Consider the following 18,145-nt stretch of genomic DNA (forward strand, 5'->3'; position numbering starts at 1 on the left):
TGGGTACCAGTCTGGCCTCATTGATCTGTTGTTGTCATTGTTTCGCTTTGTTTGATCTGTTGTTGTCATCGTTTCGCTCTGTTGGGTGGGCATTGTATTATAAGGCATGCCTGATTTGAATCCTTGAATGGTGAGTCTCTTTCCAACGAGTCTGAACAGATATGGTTATATTATAGATCATAGACAATAGAATTTGTGTTGTGTTCTGGGAGGGAAGCTGGAATCATGTAAGAATGGAGAGCGGATAGTAAGTTGCCAATATGAAGTGATGCTTAAATGTCCATTACATAGTTGCATAGTGGTGACTAGAAAGTGAACCTGTTGCATGGGCTGGCCTAGTCTCAAGTTGATGGTAGGATGTCCTGGTGGAACTTTGTGAGATCCTCCTGTCCATGAGTCCAGATAATAAAAGAATCTCAGGTATCCAATGCGTTTTTGGGGACAATGCTGAGAAAGCAGTGTTCTAATTCAGCCATGGAGATGTTGGCATACTGTGGGGGCATGTGAGTACCATAGCAGTCCCATTGATCTGAAGATATATGCAATCCTCAAAGTTGAGTTAATTGTGGGTAAGTCCAAAGTGGCAATGGTTGGTGGATAGGTATTCTGTAGCACCATCAGTAATGATATTCCTGGTGGCTTGTAGTCCATCTTTGTGGGGGATTTGGTGTAAAGGGCATACTGGGTAGCTAGAGATGGTGTTTCCTGGAAGTTTGTCAATGGACTATAGTTTCCCCAGAAAGCAGTGGTATCTTGTGTGTAACTTGGAGTATTGTTGGCATATGGTCTGAGAATGGAGGAAAAAAGGAGGAACATGTTTGACCAGGGAGACCTGTTTCCAGATTCCCAATGAATCTATGGCCTTTACCTTGGACAAGACACTGTCTTGTGCTCTAGCCCAACACACAGGCTTGTTGTACGTGGTTGTAGTCTGTTTTATCCTCAGTTCACCCAAGCTCCTTGGAGGAAAGGTAGAATACTTTGCTTTTGTTTAAATAAAAGAAGGGAGGAACTATGGGCTGAAAGTATGATGGGATGATCAAAAAGAATTGAAAAGAATTGTGCAGCAGTCTTCTACGTGACCTGGGCTTCACTTGTGGTTTTCAAAGGACCGAATGAAAAGCTTTGAGAGAACCCTGAAACTACAGTCAATTAGTTTGAAATGCCACCAAGAAAGGGAATGGACAGATTCTATTGCCCTGGCACTGGGAACTTTTGCTTCCCAAGCAACAAGACTGAAACTTCCTTTATGTTCTGTCTGAAAGCAAAAACGATGTACTCTGCTCCTGGCTTGAAATCAAAGTGTAGACGGTAATTTTGGCATTATAATTAGGATCTCTTAAGGGCAGGGGAAGCAAAGGGAACGCACACCCAAGGTAACCATGATCCTCAGGAGACTGAATAAAACCCAGAACTAGCTTGCAAAGCATACCACTGAACCAATGGCTTTGTTTAGCTGTTGCCTGTGAGAATGCCAGGCTCTTCATAATCCTGTGATTATCGTTGGGCACCCATCCCTGGTACACGGAAAGCGTTCATCAGGGATGCCGTCCCCAGCAGGTGCAAGAAGCTATTCTACCAAGCACAGGTGAAGAACAATCTTCTCACAAGAACAAGCAGCTGAAGCAGGTCAGGCCTTGGACTGTTTCCCTGAGAACTGACTATTGATCTAAGAAGCCATTGAACTCTGGCTCCTGCGGGAGGGGCTGTGGCACAGTGGTAGAGGCCCTGCTTTGGATACAGAAGGTCCTACGTTCAATCCCTGGCATGTCCAGGTAGGGCTGGAAAGACATGTACCTGAAACCCTGGAGAGCCACTGCTGCCAGTCAGTGTTGACAATACTGGGCTAGATGGGCCAGAGTTCTGAACCTCTAAAAAGTATCTTTTCCCTACCCTGTGCCTGCTTACCCTACCCTGTACCTGTTTGCATTCTCTTCCCCTCCTTATTGTTTTACTATGATTTTATTAGATTGTAAGCCTATGCGGCAGGGTCTTGCTATTTACTGTTTTACTCTGTACAGCACCATGTACATTGATGGTGCTATATAAATAAATAATAATAATAATAATAATAATAATAATAATAATAATAATAATATCTTCCTATATTCTTAAAACAGGCCCTTCCCTTAATGATTGATGTAATATCAACCAATTGTGGCATTTCCCCCACCTTCCTCCCTCGAGCATCCAAAATGGTGCACCACCAGATCACAGGAATATGCAAAACAAGTTGAGTCTGCAAAAACCAAGGAGAGGAAAAGCAGCATGGATTGCTTCTCAGCACCTCTGGATATTCCTCACTCCTCTCAGCGCAAGGACTCTTCAGTTGATATTGGGATTCCATTTCCCATGATTCGCAGCTGTCCTAGGTACATACCCAGCAGCATTCAGGTCATGCATGGAGTCTCCTTGGCTAAACCTGGGAGACCAGCGGGGAATATCCCGATCGCGCCCTGGATGTTCTTTGGCCTCCTGGCGTGTGGTGGTGAGGATAGCATTACTACAAGTAAGAGCACAGTCCTATGCCTGTTTAGGAAGAAAAAAGTCCCACTACTTCCAGCATCCCCCAGCCAGCATTTCTAAACATTCAGACATACTTAAGATTGCATCCCCAGAGCTCTTAGGGAACACCCGTGTTCTGGGATGGGTGTGGGGAGGGGGGGAGCAGGACCTTGATCACAAGTTCTGCCCCCTCCCCTATGCACCTTCAGTTGATTATCTGCAGGGAGCCTGCCTGTACACAGCAGTACTTGTACGGAGCTCTCATCGCTGATCTGGGACCCTGGTAAATCAGGGTTCCAATCTGTGCGGAAAAGGTCCGTATGTTCATACCACTGGAAGTATTCAGGCTCCTTGCAGATAATCAACGGGAGCGTGCATTAACTCCCCAGTCTTCTGTCATGTGAAGTGTGCTAAAGTTAGAATAAGAATCCGGAGATTACGGCTTTGCTGTCTTGATTGGTTTCCAATGCTCTGTAGTAACTCCGTTTATAAGTAAACCTAAGCACCAGCTCCAGGTTTTCAAGGATCTTTTGGCAAGATATCCTCAGGGAATCCTCCAACTGACCAGAATTGTTGCTGCCTCCTCCTCCTTCTCTCCTCCTCCTCCCTACTATCTGCTTGCTGATCAGACAGAGAACCAATGAACACATAGGCAGGGATGTCTTGTGCTCCTGCTTCACACCACTATCTTTGCCAGGGGCGCAGTAAAAGGCAGAAGAACAGGCAAGCTGCACTGGAGAAGAGAAGAAGCAATTCGAGTCCAGTTGGCCCCTGCTGGGCTGTGGACCCCAAATAGGTCCCCAATGCTGCCTTGTACCTTTGAAGCTGGCCCTGCTACTCACTTACAAACTGGGGAAAATGTATATTGCTTCTCCTTCTGTTGTTTCCACTGTGTTGAATTTTAGATTGTAAGCTCCTCAGGGCAGGGACCCTCTCCTCTTATCCCAGTGGTGTAAGTGGTACATGCTGAAGTGCAGTGGCTCCTCGTGTCAATTCCCATGGCCACACCTCCATGGAGAGACCAAAAATGCAGGGAGTTGTGTTAATCCATATTAAAATAAAAAATTAAAATAAAACACGTTCTAGCAGTTTTCATGTCCACCAAGAGCAGGTCTTTCATAAATTGTTGTGAGCCTCCTAGAAAGCTCTAGCTATTGGGCAGCATAGAATTGTAATATAATATAAATCAAGGAAGCTAAGGAGCCTTAATTGCTCACTCAAGATCAAGCCACCGCAAAATACTTCACATTAAAGCAGAGATAACTCACAGCGATATGTTGTTCTTGGAGAAATCCAGCTAACCTCAGAGGGGATGAGGTGGGATGTTGGAAGAACCCCTCTGGAGTGGGTGGAACTTGCCCACTTTTCATCAGCTCAGGCCCGTGGACACTGGTTTGTTCTCCCACAAGCTGTTCCAACCCAAATAGGATCGAGATGAGCCTGCTAGTAGATTTTTCTGGTTTTTTTTTTAATTATGTAAATAGGAATGTGAGCAAATTGCAGGGTACAAATTCTGTGATTTCTGCACATTTCAGCCATAATTTACATAATTTGTATGAGTTGCAGGAATTTTTTTGCTTAAATCATGCAAATTGTTACTTGCAATTTGCGCACATTTCTATTTACGCAATTTTAAAAAAGAAGAAGAAGAAGTTCCCAGATTTCAGGAAGAGCGCTGTGGCTTGGTTCACAAATGTGAGCTTTGTTGGGTGCTCCCCAGAAGTCCATCAGTCCCAAAGAAGGACCAAATTCCATAGTGACAGAGATCCCTAATGGTTTCAGCACCTTGGATAGCTCCTTTAGAGTTTGGGTGAACCCTTTCTAACCATGGTGGCTGCATAAGCACGGTTTAAACACGCTCTCTATTTGCTGCAAAAGGGTTAGCGGCCTAACCATGGCTGAACAGGCCCTATTTATCCGGGACAGGTCCTGTCTGTGTTGTCTGAACAGGCCCTACTTATGTAGGAGAGATCTGTGGAACCCCTCCATCCTTGCTGACTCATTGGCTTTTTTCTGATATGCTTTTCCTTCTTTTTTCAAAGGCCTTTTCCCAGAACTCCACTGCTGCCACCACCACACCACCATCTGCCACCTCCTCCGTGACTGAGGCATACACACGGACCCAGTACTGTAAGTGGCCATGCGAATGCCCAGCTACAGCGCCTGTGTGCCCGGCGGGAGTCAGCCTGCTTACCGACGGCTGCGAGTGCTGCAAGATGTGCGCCAAGCAGATTGGGGAGAACTGCACCGAGGCCGACATCTGCGACGTCCACCGGGGCCTGTACTGTGACTACAGCAGAGACAGACCTAGGTACGAAATAGGAGTGTGTGCACGTAAGTGATGTACATATATTTTTGCACCGTATGCTGTGAAGTGCCCTGCACACAGATGGTGATGATATATAATAAAAGACCCTAGGGGCTGTGCAACTTGGGGTTGTTTTGTTTTTAAAACACATTAATTAATTGTAATTAATTAAAGTGTCCATGTGGTTAAAGCCTGCAGTAACAACTCCAGCCACTAGTGGGAGACTTTCCAAACCAGCTTGCAGCTTTGCAGTCCAGACAGCTTATTTATTTTTATTTTTATTTATTTATTTATTACGCTTATATACCACCCCCATAGCCAGAGCTCTCTGGGCAGTTTACAGAAATCCTAAAATTGAGATAAAAACAAGTATACAAAATTTTAAATTTTAAAACACAGAACATACACACATAAAGCGTTAAAAACCGTTAAAAAACCCCACACTAAACATGTGGGTGATTAAGATGTGCTGCCATATGCCTGGGCAAAGAGGAAAGTCTTAACCTGGCGCCGGAAAGATAGCAGCGTTGGCGCCAGGCGAGCCTCATCAGGGAGATCGTTCCACAGTCTGGGGGCCACCACCGAAAAGGCCCTGTCCCTCGTTGCCACACTCCGAGCCTCTCTCGGAGTAGGCACCCGGAGGAGGACCTTAGATGTTGAACGTAGTGACCGGGTATATTCACATCGGGAGAGGCGTTCCGTCAGGTATTGTGGTCCCAAGCCGTGTAAGGCTTTATAGGTCAAAACCAGCACCTTGAATTGGGCTCAGAAACATACAGGCAGCCTATATACAGGCTCGGAAACATACAGGCAGCTTAAAGTCATGGGGAGATCAACCACTTGAAAGACAGAGTTATACACCTGCCTTCTCCCCTTTGCTGTAGGGCAGCTACCCCTCAGGGGAATGGAGTGGATAGAACCCTCACTCAGGGCGCTATAGGGGCCGGAACCATGCCTGGGTGCCAGCAGCTTTGCTCAGATGGGAGCAGGCACAATGTGTCCAACTCTGTCACCTGCATAGATTTGCTTGAAGGCTTTAGTGTATCATACTGCCCTTATACAAATCTATGGTGTGACCACACTTAGAATATTATGTACAGTTCTGGTCACCACACCTAAAAAAGGATATTATAGAACTGGAAAAAGTGCAGAAAAGGGCAACTAAAGTGATCAAGGGGCTGGAGCATCTCCCCTATGAGGGAAGGTTATATCAACTGGGATTGTTTAGCTTGGAGAAGAGGAGGCTGAGGGGAGACATGATAGAGGTGTACAAAATGGTATGGAGAATGTGGACAGGGAGACATTGTTCTCCCTCTCTCAAAATACTAGAACTCGGGGCCATCCCATGAAGCCGATGGGTGGGAGATCCAGGACAGTTAAAAGGAAGGACTTCTTCACACAGCACATAGTTAAATTATGGAACTCACTACCACGAGATGTAGTGATGGCCACCAATTTGGATGGCTTTAAAAGGCAGTTGGATAAATTCCTGGAGGCGAAGGCTATCAATGGCTACTAGCCCTGATGGTTGTGTGCTATCTCCAGTATCCGAGGCAGTAAGCCTGTGTGCACCAGTTGCTGGGGAACATGGGTAGGGTTTTTTTGTTGCTTGTTCATCCCTGTCCGATGGCTGGTTGGTGACTGTGTGAACAGAGTGCTGGACTTTATGGACCCTTTTTCTGATCCAGCATGGCACGTCTTACGTTTCTTTGTTCTTAAGTGTTATTCCAACCTGGGCAAAGCCAGGTCCGTTCATGAGTTAATAATGTAAAAAGGATAAAATTCCTCTGATCATCTGCTTAATGGGGAAGAGGAAGGGGTTAATGAACCCAGGCCTTCTCTCCCTCTCCTGTCCCTTCCCCAGGACAACTGGGTGGCCAAATTTTAACTTTTTTTTTAAAGGGTTTTACATCCAAAGCCCTGACTGCTGAATGGGAGAGTGGAACCTTCTGCAAACAGTCCCCCAACCCATGAAAATAGGTTTCTAGAGCTGGACATAGAACTGTGTGCCTTGTAAGCTGATTCAGTGTAGTAAGCACAAATGGTTGATTCTATGAAACTATCTTGGACGTCCTTGATTCTCTGTAGTTCTTTAGAGAAACAAAAATAAAAGTGGTGCCGCATGTTCTTGCAGCGTAGGCGTTCCGTCCCACTGACAGAACATCAAAGCTGCGAGAAAATACAGTACCCATGTTTTGTTGTTTTTGAAAAAGAACTCCAACCAATTTCCAAGGTGGTTAAATCCAGAGCAACGTCTTTGTTATTCATTCTTTTAGAAAATTCAAGTTCCCAGCCAACTAGTCTAGTTTCAGATTTCACTCACCGCCAAATGTCAATAATAATAATAATAATAATAATAATAATAATAATGTTCATTGGAGGACTGAACACTTTATTTTGCTTTGAAACCACGTAAAACCATGGGCAAGGTCAGGAGTGTGTGTGTGTGTGTATGTGTGTGTGTTTATTAAGGGCATATGGAATGTGTCCTGGGCCCCAACAGTTGTCAATGCTGTTATACACCGTTATAAAGCAATAGTGTAGATCCTGTCCTGGTTGTGACCAGATGTTTTTTGGTGGGGGTGTTTAAAAGAAAGCCTGACAAATTCTCCCCACCCCAATTTTGCTGTATGATTGTGGTTCGCACAGGAATCGCAATCCCACTTTTGTCTGTGGTTGAAACGTGATATTCAATTAAGACTTCAGACGGCGTGAGTCTTCCTGTGGAGGAAACAAACAGATTGTCAGGATCTATACTGTAAACATTTGCATAACCTTTTGTGAACTTGAAAGAAAAAGACTTCTTCTTTTTTTTAAAAAAAAAAAATGTGAGTAATGGTTTTCATTAGATTAATCTGTTCAGTCCCCTTTGAACATTTTCCTTAACATAGTTTTGGCCATCTTGCCTCGTTTGTTTTCCTGGCCAGCTGAATCATGGGACATCCAGCCACACCATAGGATAATATGACCAACCCTATTGGAGTCAATGGAGGCATTCCTCACTATGCAAATAGCAGCTTCATGGAGGTGGTTTTCTTTGGGGCCTCAACAAAGCTGGGAGGATTAAAGTGTAACCATTAAACTCTCCCTTGCCACCCTCTGCTTACCTAAAATGCCCTACATAGCATAGTGCTTGAGTATCTGAAGGATGGCCTGTTCCAACATTAGCCTGTACTCTATTGCCATTTTCTGACCGCTTCTGACTGTGGAGGCTGGGTTGCCTCCTGGGACACCCTCTGGCGTCTGGGTGATGTCAGGGAGTAGGTCCCTCCCTCCTGAGGCTCCATCCCTATTGGAAGCCCTTGACTTCTGAAACAAAGCTGGTTGCAATTGCAGGAGGACCTTATTGGGTAATGATGGATCCTGTTAGAAAGGCAATTATTAAAGAGAGAGAGACAGAGAAAGGCAAAACAGAATGAGTGTTTACGAGTCCCACAGGCACGCAGGCTATCTTAGGTTAATAAACGGGAAGGGAAGGGAAGAAAAGTTTCACTCACAAATCTTCTTGCATATACAATGCAGGTACAGCATAGAGTTTCAATCCATTGTGTGTTCCATTACACTGGCAAGAGCGAGAGAGTAGACACATGTGCTCCCAGAAATGGTGGAGGTCAGGGGGTGTGAGAGGAAGGGGAGGAACAAAGGGAAGAAATCACAGGAAACCACTGTGTGGGCTATAGAAATCCTAAGGCTAGCTGTGGTCAAAATTCCCATGAATTAACGAACTGCAACACTGCCCCCTTTCCAGTAACTTGAAGATGAGGTTGCCGTATTTGCAATAGGGCTGTCTCATTTATGAAAGGCGCTTCCAAGAGAGACTCACCTGGTTCTGATTTTAATCATCTTTTTAACAACAGAGCAAGCACTTTTTATTCGCCTAGGCTTCCAATTTCTGATGAATACGCTGCTCTTTAATGCTGCGCTTTCATCTTGCTATTTTATTTGTCATTTTGATGATGATGATGATGATGATGATGATGACGATGACAATTTTATTGTGTTCCATGTCATTGCTTATTTCTTTGTAAGTCATCCTGGAAATGTTTTAAAACACAAGGTGGAATATAAATGTATTTATTAAAAAATATATTAAAATGGTTTTGGTGAACCGCCCAGAGAGCTTTGGCTGTAGGGTGGTACAGAAAGGTAATAATTAAAACAAGTATATTAATAATAAATAAAACACAATAAATGGGATGCAAGTCCATCTACGTTTCTGGCAGAACTGTTACCTTATGTCTGAGCCTAGTCGGGATGAGCTTCCATTTAAAGTGAGCAAGACGTCTGCGCATCTCATATCCGCTTTGCCGACTCCTTTTTCCTCCCCCTTTTGTAGAGATTGTTGGCATCGGTTGCCTCCTCAATGGGATCAGGTACAAGAATGGAGAGACGTTCCAACCCAATTGCAAATACAACTGCACTTGCATCAACGGGGCTGTCGGCTGCATCCCCAGGTGCACAGACTCCAAGCCGCCCCTGGTCTGGTGCCCCAACCCTAAGCATGTTAAGATGGCGGGCAAATGCTGTGAACAGTGGGTCTGCGACTACTCAAAGAGGATCAGGAAGACATCTCCAAGGCATACCTCCTCAGCAGGTATGAGAGTGGGCGGGGAAGGACAACAGGCCAAGACAGGGCTCTAGAACCTCAAGCCCAAGGTCCCGAACAGGCTCTCCTGGGGTCCAGAGATGGCCACACCCTCTTCTCTCAGCTCCACCTCTTTCCCTAACCACCAATTATGTGGCAGTTTTTTTAATTTTGTGCAGTTCCAACCCCACCCCCATTCTAAAAGGCTGAAGACGCCTCTCCTGAAGCCTAGTTAAACGAACATAGGCTGCTGTTTCGCCCCAGCTCTTTTGCCCTTCAGAGCTGCCCACCGCCGCAAAATGGCGCCCAAGAGCTTCTCCGACATAGAATTCAGCCCTTGGGTTGAAGGGGGTGGGAGGAGGGAACTGGTCAGAAAAATTAGGGCCAAATACCTTGCAATTAAAGATGAGGCGAAAATCGCCCACTTTTATGCCATCTTGCCAAATTCACACTGCCTGAATCCATACTTGAATATTCCCCACATGCACAAAATGCAAACATTTTTTTCCCTTATTCTGTAACAAATTAAGGCTGGCCTGCTGGATTTGGATGAGTACAGTTACCTTACTTGTCATCATTATCAACCAGACATTCCTGCTCCAGTCATTAAGAAAGAAGATTGGCACGCTCCTCCGGTCTCTTGCTAATATCAGGATTTCCCCCCCCCCTGCAGTTAAAACATTGTTAATCACTTGCCTCAATTTTCTATAACAAAACTCCCTAAATCTCTCTCTCTACACACACACACACACACACACACACACACACACACACACACACACACATATTATATAACCTTCTTAAAACTATAGAGCAAGCATGAGGAGCTGTTGAATCCTTTCCTCTCATACTATTTCTCCAATTGAAATCACATACAATTGCTATTAGCCCCTTCTGGGAGAAAAATCTGGTATAGTGCAGGTTCCTATCCCCCACAGTGCAGCGAATGCTAACTTTGGGAGAGGGGGCAGTTTTGATCAGGAAAACAGCCTGAGAGGGGAAAAAAGCTCTTCCTCCACGGCAACTGCTTCAATTCGTTCCTCACTCCCCACGGCTGCTTTTCCATCCCCGTTTGTCCTTTTCTGCAAAGGAAAGGAGGGCTCCGATCAACAGCCTGCCGCTGATGTTGGAGGGTGCGGGGTCGGAGGGGGGGGGTCAGAGGGCAAGGGAAAAGGAGGAGGCCAGTCCGAATAGCTTGGCCGCCTCGCTTAACTAGTCAACGGCCCACAGTTGGCACCATTCACCACTCGTTGAGGCAGAGGGGATGCGAGCCGAGCCAATGGAAACAGCTGCCGTTCTAAGCTCCCTTATTTCAAAGTCAGTCTAGGGGTGGCGACCGCCGACAGAAAGCTCTGGCGTGGGCTGGTCCACGAAGTCACGAAGAGTCAGAAGTGACTGAACGAATAAACAACAACAACAACAACATAATGTATAGGGCTGCTTTCACAGCAAATTCTTAAGACAAGATGCTGTCATCATTCCCTCTAATAGCAAACTCGGGTGGTTGAGTGCTGACAGGATAGGAGCTAAAGCAGAGCATTGGAAAAACAAGGGGCAGGTATCAGCATTCTCAGGAACCCTGAGTATAAAACACATTTAAAAAAAAAATCCAAAGAGACCCCCCCTTCCACACACACACCCCCCCCAGAAATCCCTGGCCCAATAGCACTTGATTATGCTCAGTTATGGAGTGCTGTGTCACTAGAAAATTATGTGGTGAGAGCCAGAGAGAAAGCCAGTGTGATATAGTGGCTAAGGTGTTGGACTGGGAGTCAGGAGATCTGGGTTCTAGTCCCCACTCAGCCATGGAAACCCACTGGGTGACTTTGGGCCAGTCACAGACTCTCAGCCCAACCTACCTCACAGGGTTGTTGTTGTGAGGATAAAATGGAGAGGAGGAGGATTACGTAAGCCGCCTTGGGTTCCTTGGAGGAAAAAAGGTGGGAGATAAATGTAATAAATTAATAAAAAATGTTGTGTGTGTGTGAGACGCACACACACACACACACACACACACACACAGAGAGAGAGAGAGAGAGAGAGAGAGAGAGAGAGAATTGGCCTGCTTGAACCCCTTGAAGGATGACATGCATGGCTGGCTGGAACCTTGAACAATTCCTACTTGTCCTTCCTTATCCAGTAGCATCCCAACTGCAACATGAAAACCTCCATAACACAATCTTCTGATTCCCCCAAGAACGGTTCCTACTAGCAAATATCTAAATCTGTTTCTGAGGCCGCCCTGGAAACCTGCCTAATCCCATGTGATTATTTATTTGCTCACCAGTTTATGAAGGAGAAATTGAGTCCTGGCAGAAGAACTGCATCCTTCACACCTCTTCCTGGAGTCCCTGTTCCAAGACCTGCGGGGTGGGCAACTCCATGAGAATCTCCAACGATAACGACCAGTGCCGCCTGATGAAAGAGAGCCGGCTCTGCAACCTGCGGCCATGCGAGGAGGACATCACCAAGCACATCAAGGTACAGCATGTATCTATGCGCAAAACCTATTCCAAGTCAGTTCCTAGTCCAGTGCTTACATCAAATGTCAAAATGTCCTATAGTGCAAAGTCATTTGGTCGATACTGATCCCAAAACCGCATGAATTGCAATGTGTCTCTTAAAAGTCCCCGTGGAATTATTTCTTCCTTCCTAGAGGTGTTTACAAGCTGTGATCTTATTCATCAACATCACATAGCATATTTTCCTTTTCCATGGACTTTTCCATTGACTTTTCCAAATTCCATTGAGGCAATTTCCACGCTTTTGCCAACAATATGCAAGCCAATACTTTATGTGAAAAGACGATTAAAGTTGACGACAGGATGGGTTACTACCATCCCAGAGTCCATTGTGTCCAACATTAAGGGCTCCATCACACATAATTTCCCCCTGCTTTGCCTCCGTGTTTTTTTGTTTGTTTTTTGTTTACCTCTGATCATAGAATCATAGAATAACAGAGTTGGAAGGGGCCTACAAGGCCATCGAGTCCAACCCCCTGCTCAATGCAGGAATCCACCCTAAGCATCCCTGACAGATGGTTGTCCAGCTGCCTCTTGAAGGCCTCTAGTGTGGGAGAGCCCACAACCTCCCTAGGTAACTGATTCCACTGTCGTACTGCTCTAACAGTCAGGAAGTTTTTCCTGATGTCCAGCTGGAATCTGGCTTCCTTTAACTTGAGCCCATTATTCAGTGTCCTGCACTCTGGGAGGATCGAGAAGAGATCCTGGCCCTCCTCTGTGGGAACATCTTTTAAATATTTGAAGAGGGCTATCATGTCTCCCCTCAATCTTCTCTTCTCCAGGCTAAACATGCCCAGTTGTTTCAGTCTCTCTTCATAGGGCTTTGTTTCCAGACCCCTGATCATCCTGGTTGCCCTCCTCTGAACATGCTCCAGCTTGTCTGCGTCCTTCTTGAATTGTGGAGCCCAGAACTGGACGCAATACTCTAGATGAGGCCTAACCAGGGCTGAATAGAGAGGAACCAGTACCTCACATGATTTGGAAGCTATACTTCTATTAATGCAGCCCAAAATAGCATTGGCCTTTCTTGCAGCCATATCGCACTGTTGGCTCATATTCAGCTTGCGATCTACAACAATTCCAAGATCCTTCTCATTTGTAGTATTGCTGAGCCAAGTGTCCCCCATCTTGTAACTGTGCATTTGGTTTCTATTTCCTAAATGTAGAACTTGGCATTAATCCCTATTAAATTTCATCCTGTTGTTTTCAGCCCAGCACTCCAGCCTATCAAGATCACTTTGATGTTTGTTTCTGTCTTCCAGGGTATTAGCTATCCCACCCAATTTTGTGTCATCTGCAAATTTGATCAGCGTTCCCTGCACCTCCTCGTCCAAATCATTAATAAAAATGTTATTATTTATTTATTTATTTATTTATTTATTTATTTAGCACCATCAATGTACATGGTGCTGTACAGAGTAAAACAGTAAATAGCAAGACCCTGCCGCATAGGCTTACATTCTAATAAAATCATAATAAAACAATAAGGAGGGGAAGAGAATGCACCAAACAGGCACAGGGTAGGGTAAAACTAGCAGTATAAAGTCAGAACAAAATCAAGTTTTAAAAGCTTTAGGAAAAAGAAAAGTTTTTAGTTGAGCTTTAAAAGCTGCGATTGAACTTGTAGTTCTCAAATGTTCTGGAAGAGCGTTCCAGGTGTAAGGGACAGCAGAAGAGCACTGGGCCCAGGACTGAGCCCTGTGGCACCCCACTCGTTGCCTCTCCCCAGTTTGAGAAGGTTCCATTGATAAGTACTCTTTGAGTCCGATTCTGTAGCCAACTGTGGATCCACCTAATAGTTGTTCCATCTAGCCCACTTTTAGCAAGTTTGTTAATCAGAATGTCATGTGGTACTTTGTCAAAAGCTTTGCATAAGCACATCAAGCTTCTGGTCCCTTTCACTTGAATACCCTGCTCTTTTGCGTGTTTCCTCTTCCACTACACCCCGCCCCTTCTCTTTCTCCCACCAGTTCATTAGTTGCTCCTTCCCCAGCCCCCAGCCCTTTAACAAGATATATACAAGCAGGTCCCGTCTGTTGAGTACTTCAACCAGACTGCCTTTCTGTCCCGCAAAAATGGTATGGCCCTTTAGTGTGGCTTTTTGGGGGTATTGAGGGAGTACAAGCCTGTCTCTGCAGAGATTCAGGCATTGTATGAGTATTATTTTTAATGCTTTCAAGCCTGGGATGCAAGGTTTGGGTTTTATATTGAGGCTTGGAGTCGGCTACTGGGAGAGATCGCTTTTCCCTGCCAGGACCTGATGCAACAAAGGAAAACATGAGAGTGCAGCACTATACGGAGGCTTAAGGGTGCATTAAACACATTTAGGGAAAATAATCCAGACTTTAGGCATTCTAGGAAAAGACGGAAAAGACTGGGGAAGAGGCAGGTTGTCAGCAGGACAGGCACGGCGTCATGTGAGTACCGTGCTGCAAATCCACACACCAGGCATGGCGAGAGTGCACTAAATTGCTGGTGTGATGGGACCCTAAGTCTGCTGCTTGACAATGGAAGGGAAGAAGAGAATCAGAGAATAGTAGAGTTGGAAGGGGCCTATTAGAGAGAGAGGGGGAGGAGAGAGAGAGAGAGAGAGAGAGAGAGAGAGAGAGAGAACTCAAACATACACACCGTTTGACTCCTTTCCCCCTCTGCTCCTAGCTTTAATAGGAAGGACTTTTTATCAACTGCATCAAAACTTTTTCAAACCGATTCAAAACTGGAAAGGGAAACATTCCGTCATTTAACGTCAGTACATAATTTATTCACACTCGTTTTGTGTCTGAGTCTAGGTTGCACCTGGGACAGTGTGTTTATTATGCCACACTCCTGTAAAGTGAGATGGATTACTCACAATCCTTTCCTCCTCCTCTCCTTACAGCCTGGGAAGAAATGCTTAGCAGTGTACAAGAGAGACGAGCCAATGAACTATACGCTCTCTGGGTGTGTGAGCAAGACCACCTACAGGCCCAAGTACTGCGGCGTCTGCGTGGACAATCGCTGCTGCACACCGTACAAGTCGAAGACCATCGAAGTGAGCTTTGAGTGTCCAGATGGGACTGGTTTTTCCAGGAAAGTCATGTGGATCAACGCCTGCTTCTGCAACCTCAGCTGCAAGAACCCCAACGACATCTTTGCCAACTTGGCTCATTATCACGATTACTCTGAAATTGCTAATTAAGTCAGCTGAATGCTGGAAAATAGGGGGGCTCGGGAGGGGGGGGAGGAGAGTGGGGAAGCAGCCTCCCAAATCCTGCGCATTATTACTCTGATTATACAGAGGATGAAGAATAAAATAAATCTTTTCATTCATCAGTGCATGTGTGAGAGAGAAACTATTTGGGGATTGTTGGTATAACTTTTTTTAAAAAAACTATCTAGCATAAACTGCTTTTGATCCATTCTACTATTTTTAGATATTCTTTTAATAAGTGGGATGTTTTTCTGACTGCGGAACATCAGTGATGTCCCAGTTCTTAAACATCTTCTGTTTCGCTGTGTCATTCAGATAAAAGCATTGCAATGACATGCCTGCATGTAGGAGAATATATATATATATATATATATATATACACACACACACACACACACACACACCTCAGCGTCTTTCCTTCATATTTATTTATTTATTACATATTTATACTGCCCAGGAGCCTGCTTAGCTTCAGCAAAGGAGCTGCCTCATGTGCCTTCAGACCATGCTCTGGGACATGCTCTGTCAGACTAAAATTCCCATAAATCCTGAACCCTGGTCATGTGATCTGTGGCTGGTGGTGGGAGTGGGGAAATTAATTATTTTTTTAAAAAAAGCATGTACCTTTGCGCATGAGCATTAGTGCGCTCCTGTTCCTTTAAAAAAAAGACGGGCGCGATGCCTCTCCTCCTGAGGTCGTCGCGCCTCATGTGTAAACGGAAGAGGGATCTCACGTTAATCACATCGTGGGATCTTCCCTCCTCCGTTTGTGGACAACAAGTAGGTCTAACTAAGGCCTCTGTCTTGGGGCCATAGGTTTGCTCCCAAAGTCTAGGGTCTACAATTACCTACCTGCACTACTGTCTACCTGTACCCAAGATCCCTTTAACTAGAGAGGTCAGTGATTGAACCCGGGGCCTCTTGAGCAGGTACAGCATGTGCCGTACCATTGGACTGGGGAACCTGCCCATAGTCAGCTCACATATTCAGCCAACACTGTGACTATCGGATGCAGAGAAACCAAAAGATATAATCAAGTGATGCAGTAGGAGCACCACACCTGGTTTTGAGAATACATGGGGTTCTGGGCAGTAGCAGTTGGAGGGGTGTGTGTGTGTGTGTGTCCTGCTTAGAATGTGCTCCTGGACCGCAGTACAATGGGACTCTGATGGCAGAAGAGGGACCGTCATTATCTCATGCTACACAGACATCATAACAAAACATTGGCTAGTCTGAGCACTTTCCCTATTCATTGAGTCGTGAAAAGCCGTTATTGTACGCCAGCACGTGACAAGACATTGTGCAATGTGCAGCAAACCCCCGGAAGACAAAGCCCTCCTTGACTCCAAGCAGTGCTACAAGGTGTGGCGGTACAAGCAGGACTGCAGGGAGAAAATTGTTGGAGGTGCCTGAAACTGGGTGAATTCAGGAGGAAATGCCTCCCTCAAAATGTGGCTGGAGACGATGAACAATGGATTGTTGCGATGGCACGCTTCTTGCCGTGTGGCGCATGCAGCTTTTTTGTCGCTTTTTACTTCTGACCAGGCAGGTTTGAGAAACAACGAGTGAGTCCAGAAACAAAACGTTGAAGTGTAGATTTGGGCCATTCCATCCTCCTCCCAATAATCAGCATTCTGTGTCCTCAATCATTCTGCTTAGTCCTCTATGCAGCATTCTGTTTCTCTTTTTTGGGGGGGGTGTCTCTCCCCTTTAGGGTTCCCCTCAATGATATTTGGCACTTCTGCAAACCTCAGGATTCCCCAAGATTGTTGATACCTCCCTCTTGTATGTTTTCGGGCTACAAAAACAACGGCGCTCAAATCTTGAACATTGGAAAAAGAATGATACCCCAAAACAAATCCCATGATCCTTGCCAAAGCTGTTTGCTAGAGAGAGAGAAAAGGAATATGTGTATTGCTATATGTCCCTTTTTTTTCTAAAGGAACTGAAGGTGGCTCACAAAGTCCTTCTCCTTTCCATTTTATCTTCATAACTATCTGGTGAGCTTCATGGCTGAGTGAGGGTTGAAACTCAGATCTTCAGAGCAGTCCCAGCCCAAGGCAGGTTGCCGCCTGAAGCAGGGACCTGCTGCGCCTCCCCCCCCCACCCAATCTCTGTGCCTATCCACTGTCAGGTAGCTTGCTTTTCCTCCCCAGTATGCTGCCCTTAAGCTAAGAACATAAGAAGAGCCATGCCGGTCCAGACCAAAGGTCCATCTAGTCCAGCATTCTGTTCACACAGTAGCCAACCAGCTACTTCCGCCTTCAAGAGCTGCAAGGCACCTGCACATCCAGCGAAGTATTGCCAGAGAAACATCTGTCAGGGATGCTTTAGGGTGGATTCCTGCATTGAGCAGGGGGTTGGACTCGATGGCCTTGCAGGCCCCTTCCAACTCTACTATTCTACTAGTCTATGAGTTCCCAGAACTTTGGGGACTTCTCATGGTTGCCAAATCTGGTGCAGGTGATGCGCAGCTCCTGAAGACTCAAAGACCTTATAGGCAACAGGTTAGCGAGGCAGACAGGTGCACGTGTCCATGTCAGGAGAAGTAAGCCAACAGGACCAAGAAGCAGCAGACCCTTTGGAGGGAGAGAGCACCACTCTTCCCATACTCTGCCGCCTGCTGTGCCAGCTTCCCACCACTTCATGGTAGGGCTGGCCCTGTCCAGAGTCCCAGTCCAACGCTCTAAGCCCTATACCACACTATGCAGTTATTCCTTCTGTTTTGCACCAAACTACACATTAACGCTGCCTCAATGAATTTATTTCGTTGGACTGGTAAACTTCCCAGCCCTGCATATAGCCTGACCTTGCCTTGTCTTCCCTCCTTTCCTGGCCTAGACAGGTTTATTGCCTGCCTTATCTGCAAGGGATTTATTGATGTCCTCGCAATTCAACTTTGGTCAGCCAGCAAAGCCTGACACCCCAACACACACTTCACTTCATCCCTGTAGTATATTCTCATCGGGTGCTTCAGTATACAAGCAGATGAGGCTCCATCTGCAGGGGCAGGAATGGGATTTGAGGTGTGTTGA

The 18,145-nt window shown here is 45.7% G+C and overlaps 1 protein-coding gene across 1 annotated transcript in view; it reads left to right on the top strand.

Annotated features, from left to right (window-relative positions):
* CCN4 (cellular communication network factor 4) overlaps positions 1–15,120 on the top strand; it is a 35,157-nt gene extending 20,037 nt beyond the window's left edge. Inside the window, exons 2-5 of the mRNA XM_063129919.1 lie at positions 4,548–4,839; positions 9,150–9,407; positions 11,686–11,879; positions 14,799–15,120. Coding sequence (XP_062985989.1) covers positions 4,548–4,839; positions 9,150–9,407; positions 11,686–11,879; positions 14,799–15,098 — 1,044 coding nt within the window. The 3' untranslated portion in view covers positions 15,099–15,120. The remainder of the gene's footprint in view (positions 1–4,547; positions 4,840–9,149; positions 9,408–11,685; positions 11,880–14,798) is intronic.
* The last annotated feature ends 3,025 nt before the right edge of the window (positions 15,121–18,145 follow it).

This window comes from Elgaria multicarinata, chromosome 7 (genome assembly GCF_023053635.1).
Source record: "Elgaria multicarinata webbii isolate HBS135686 ecotype San Diego chromosome 7, rElgMul1.1.pri, whole genome shotgun sequence".
In the NCBI taxonomy this organism is placed as follows: domain Eukaryota; kingdom Metazoa; phylum Chordata; class Lepidosauria; order Squamata; family Anguidae; genus Elgaria; species Elgaria multicarinata.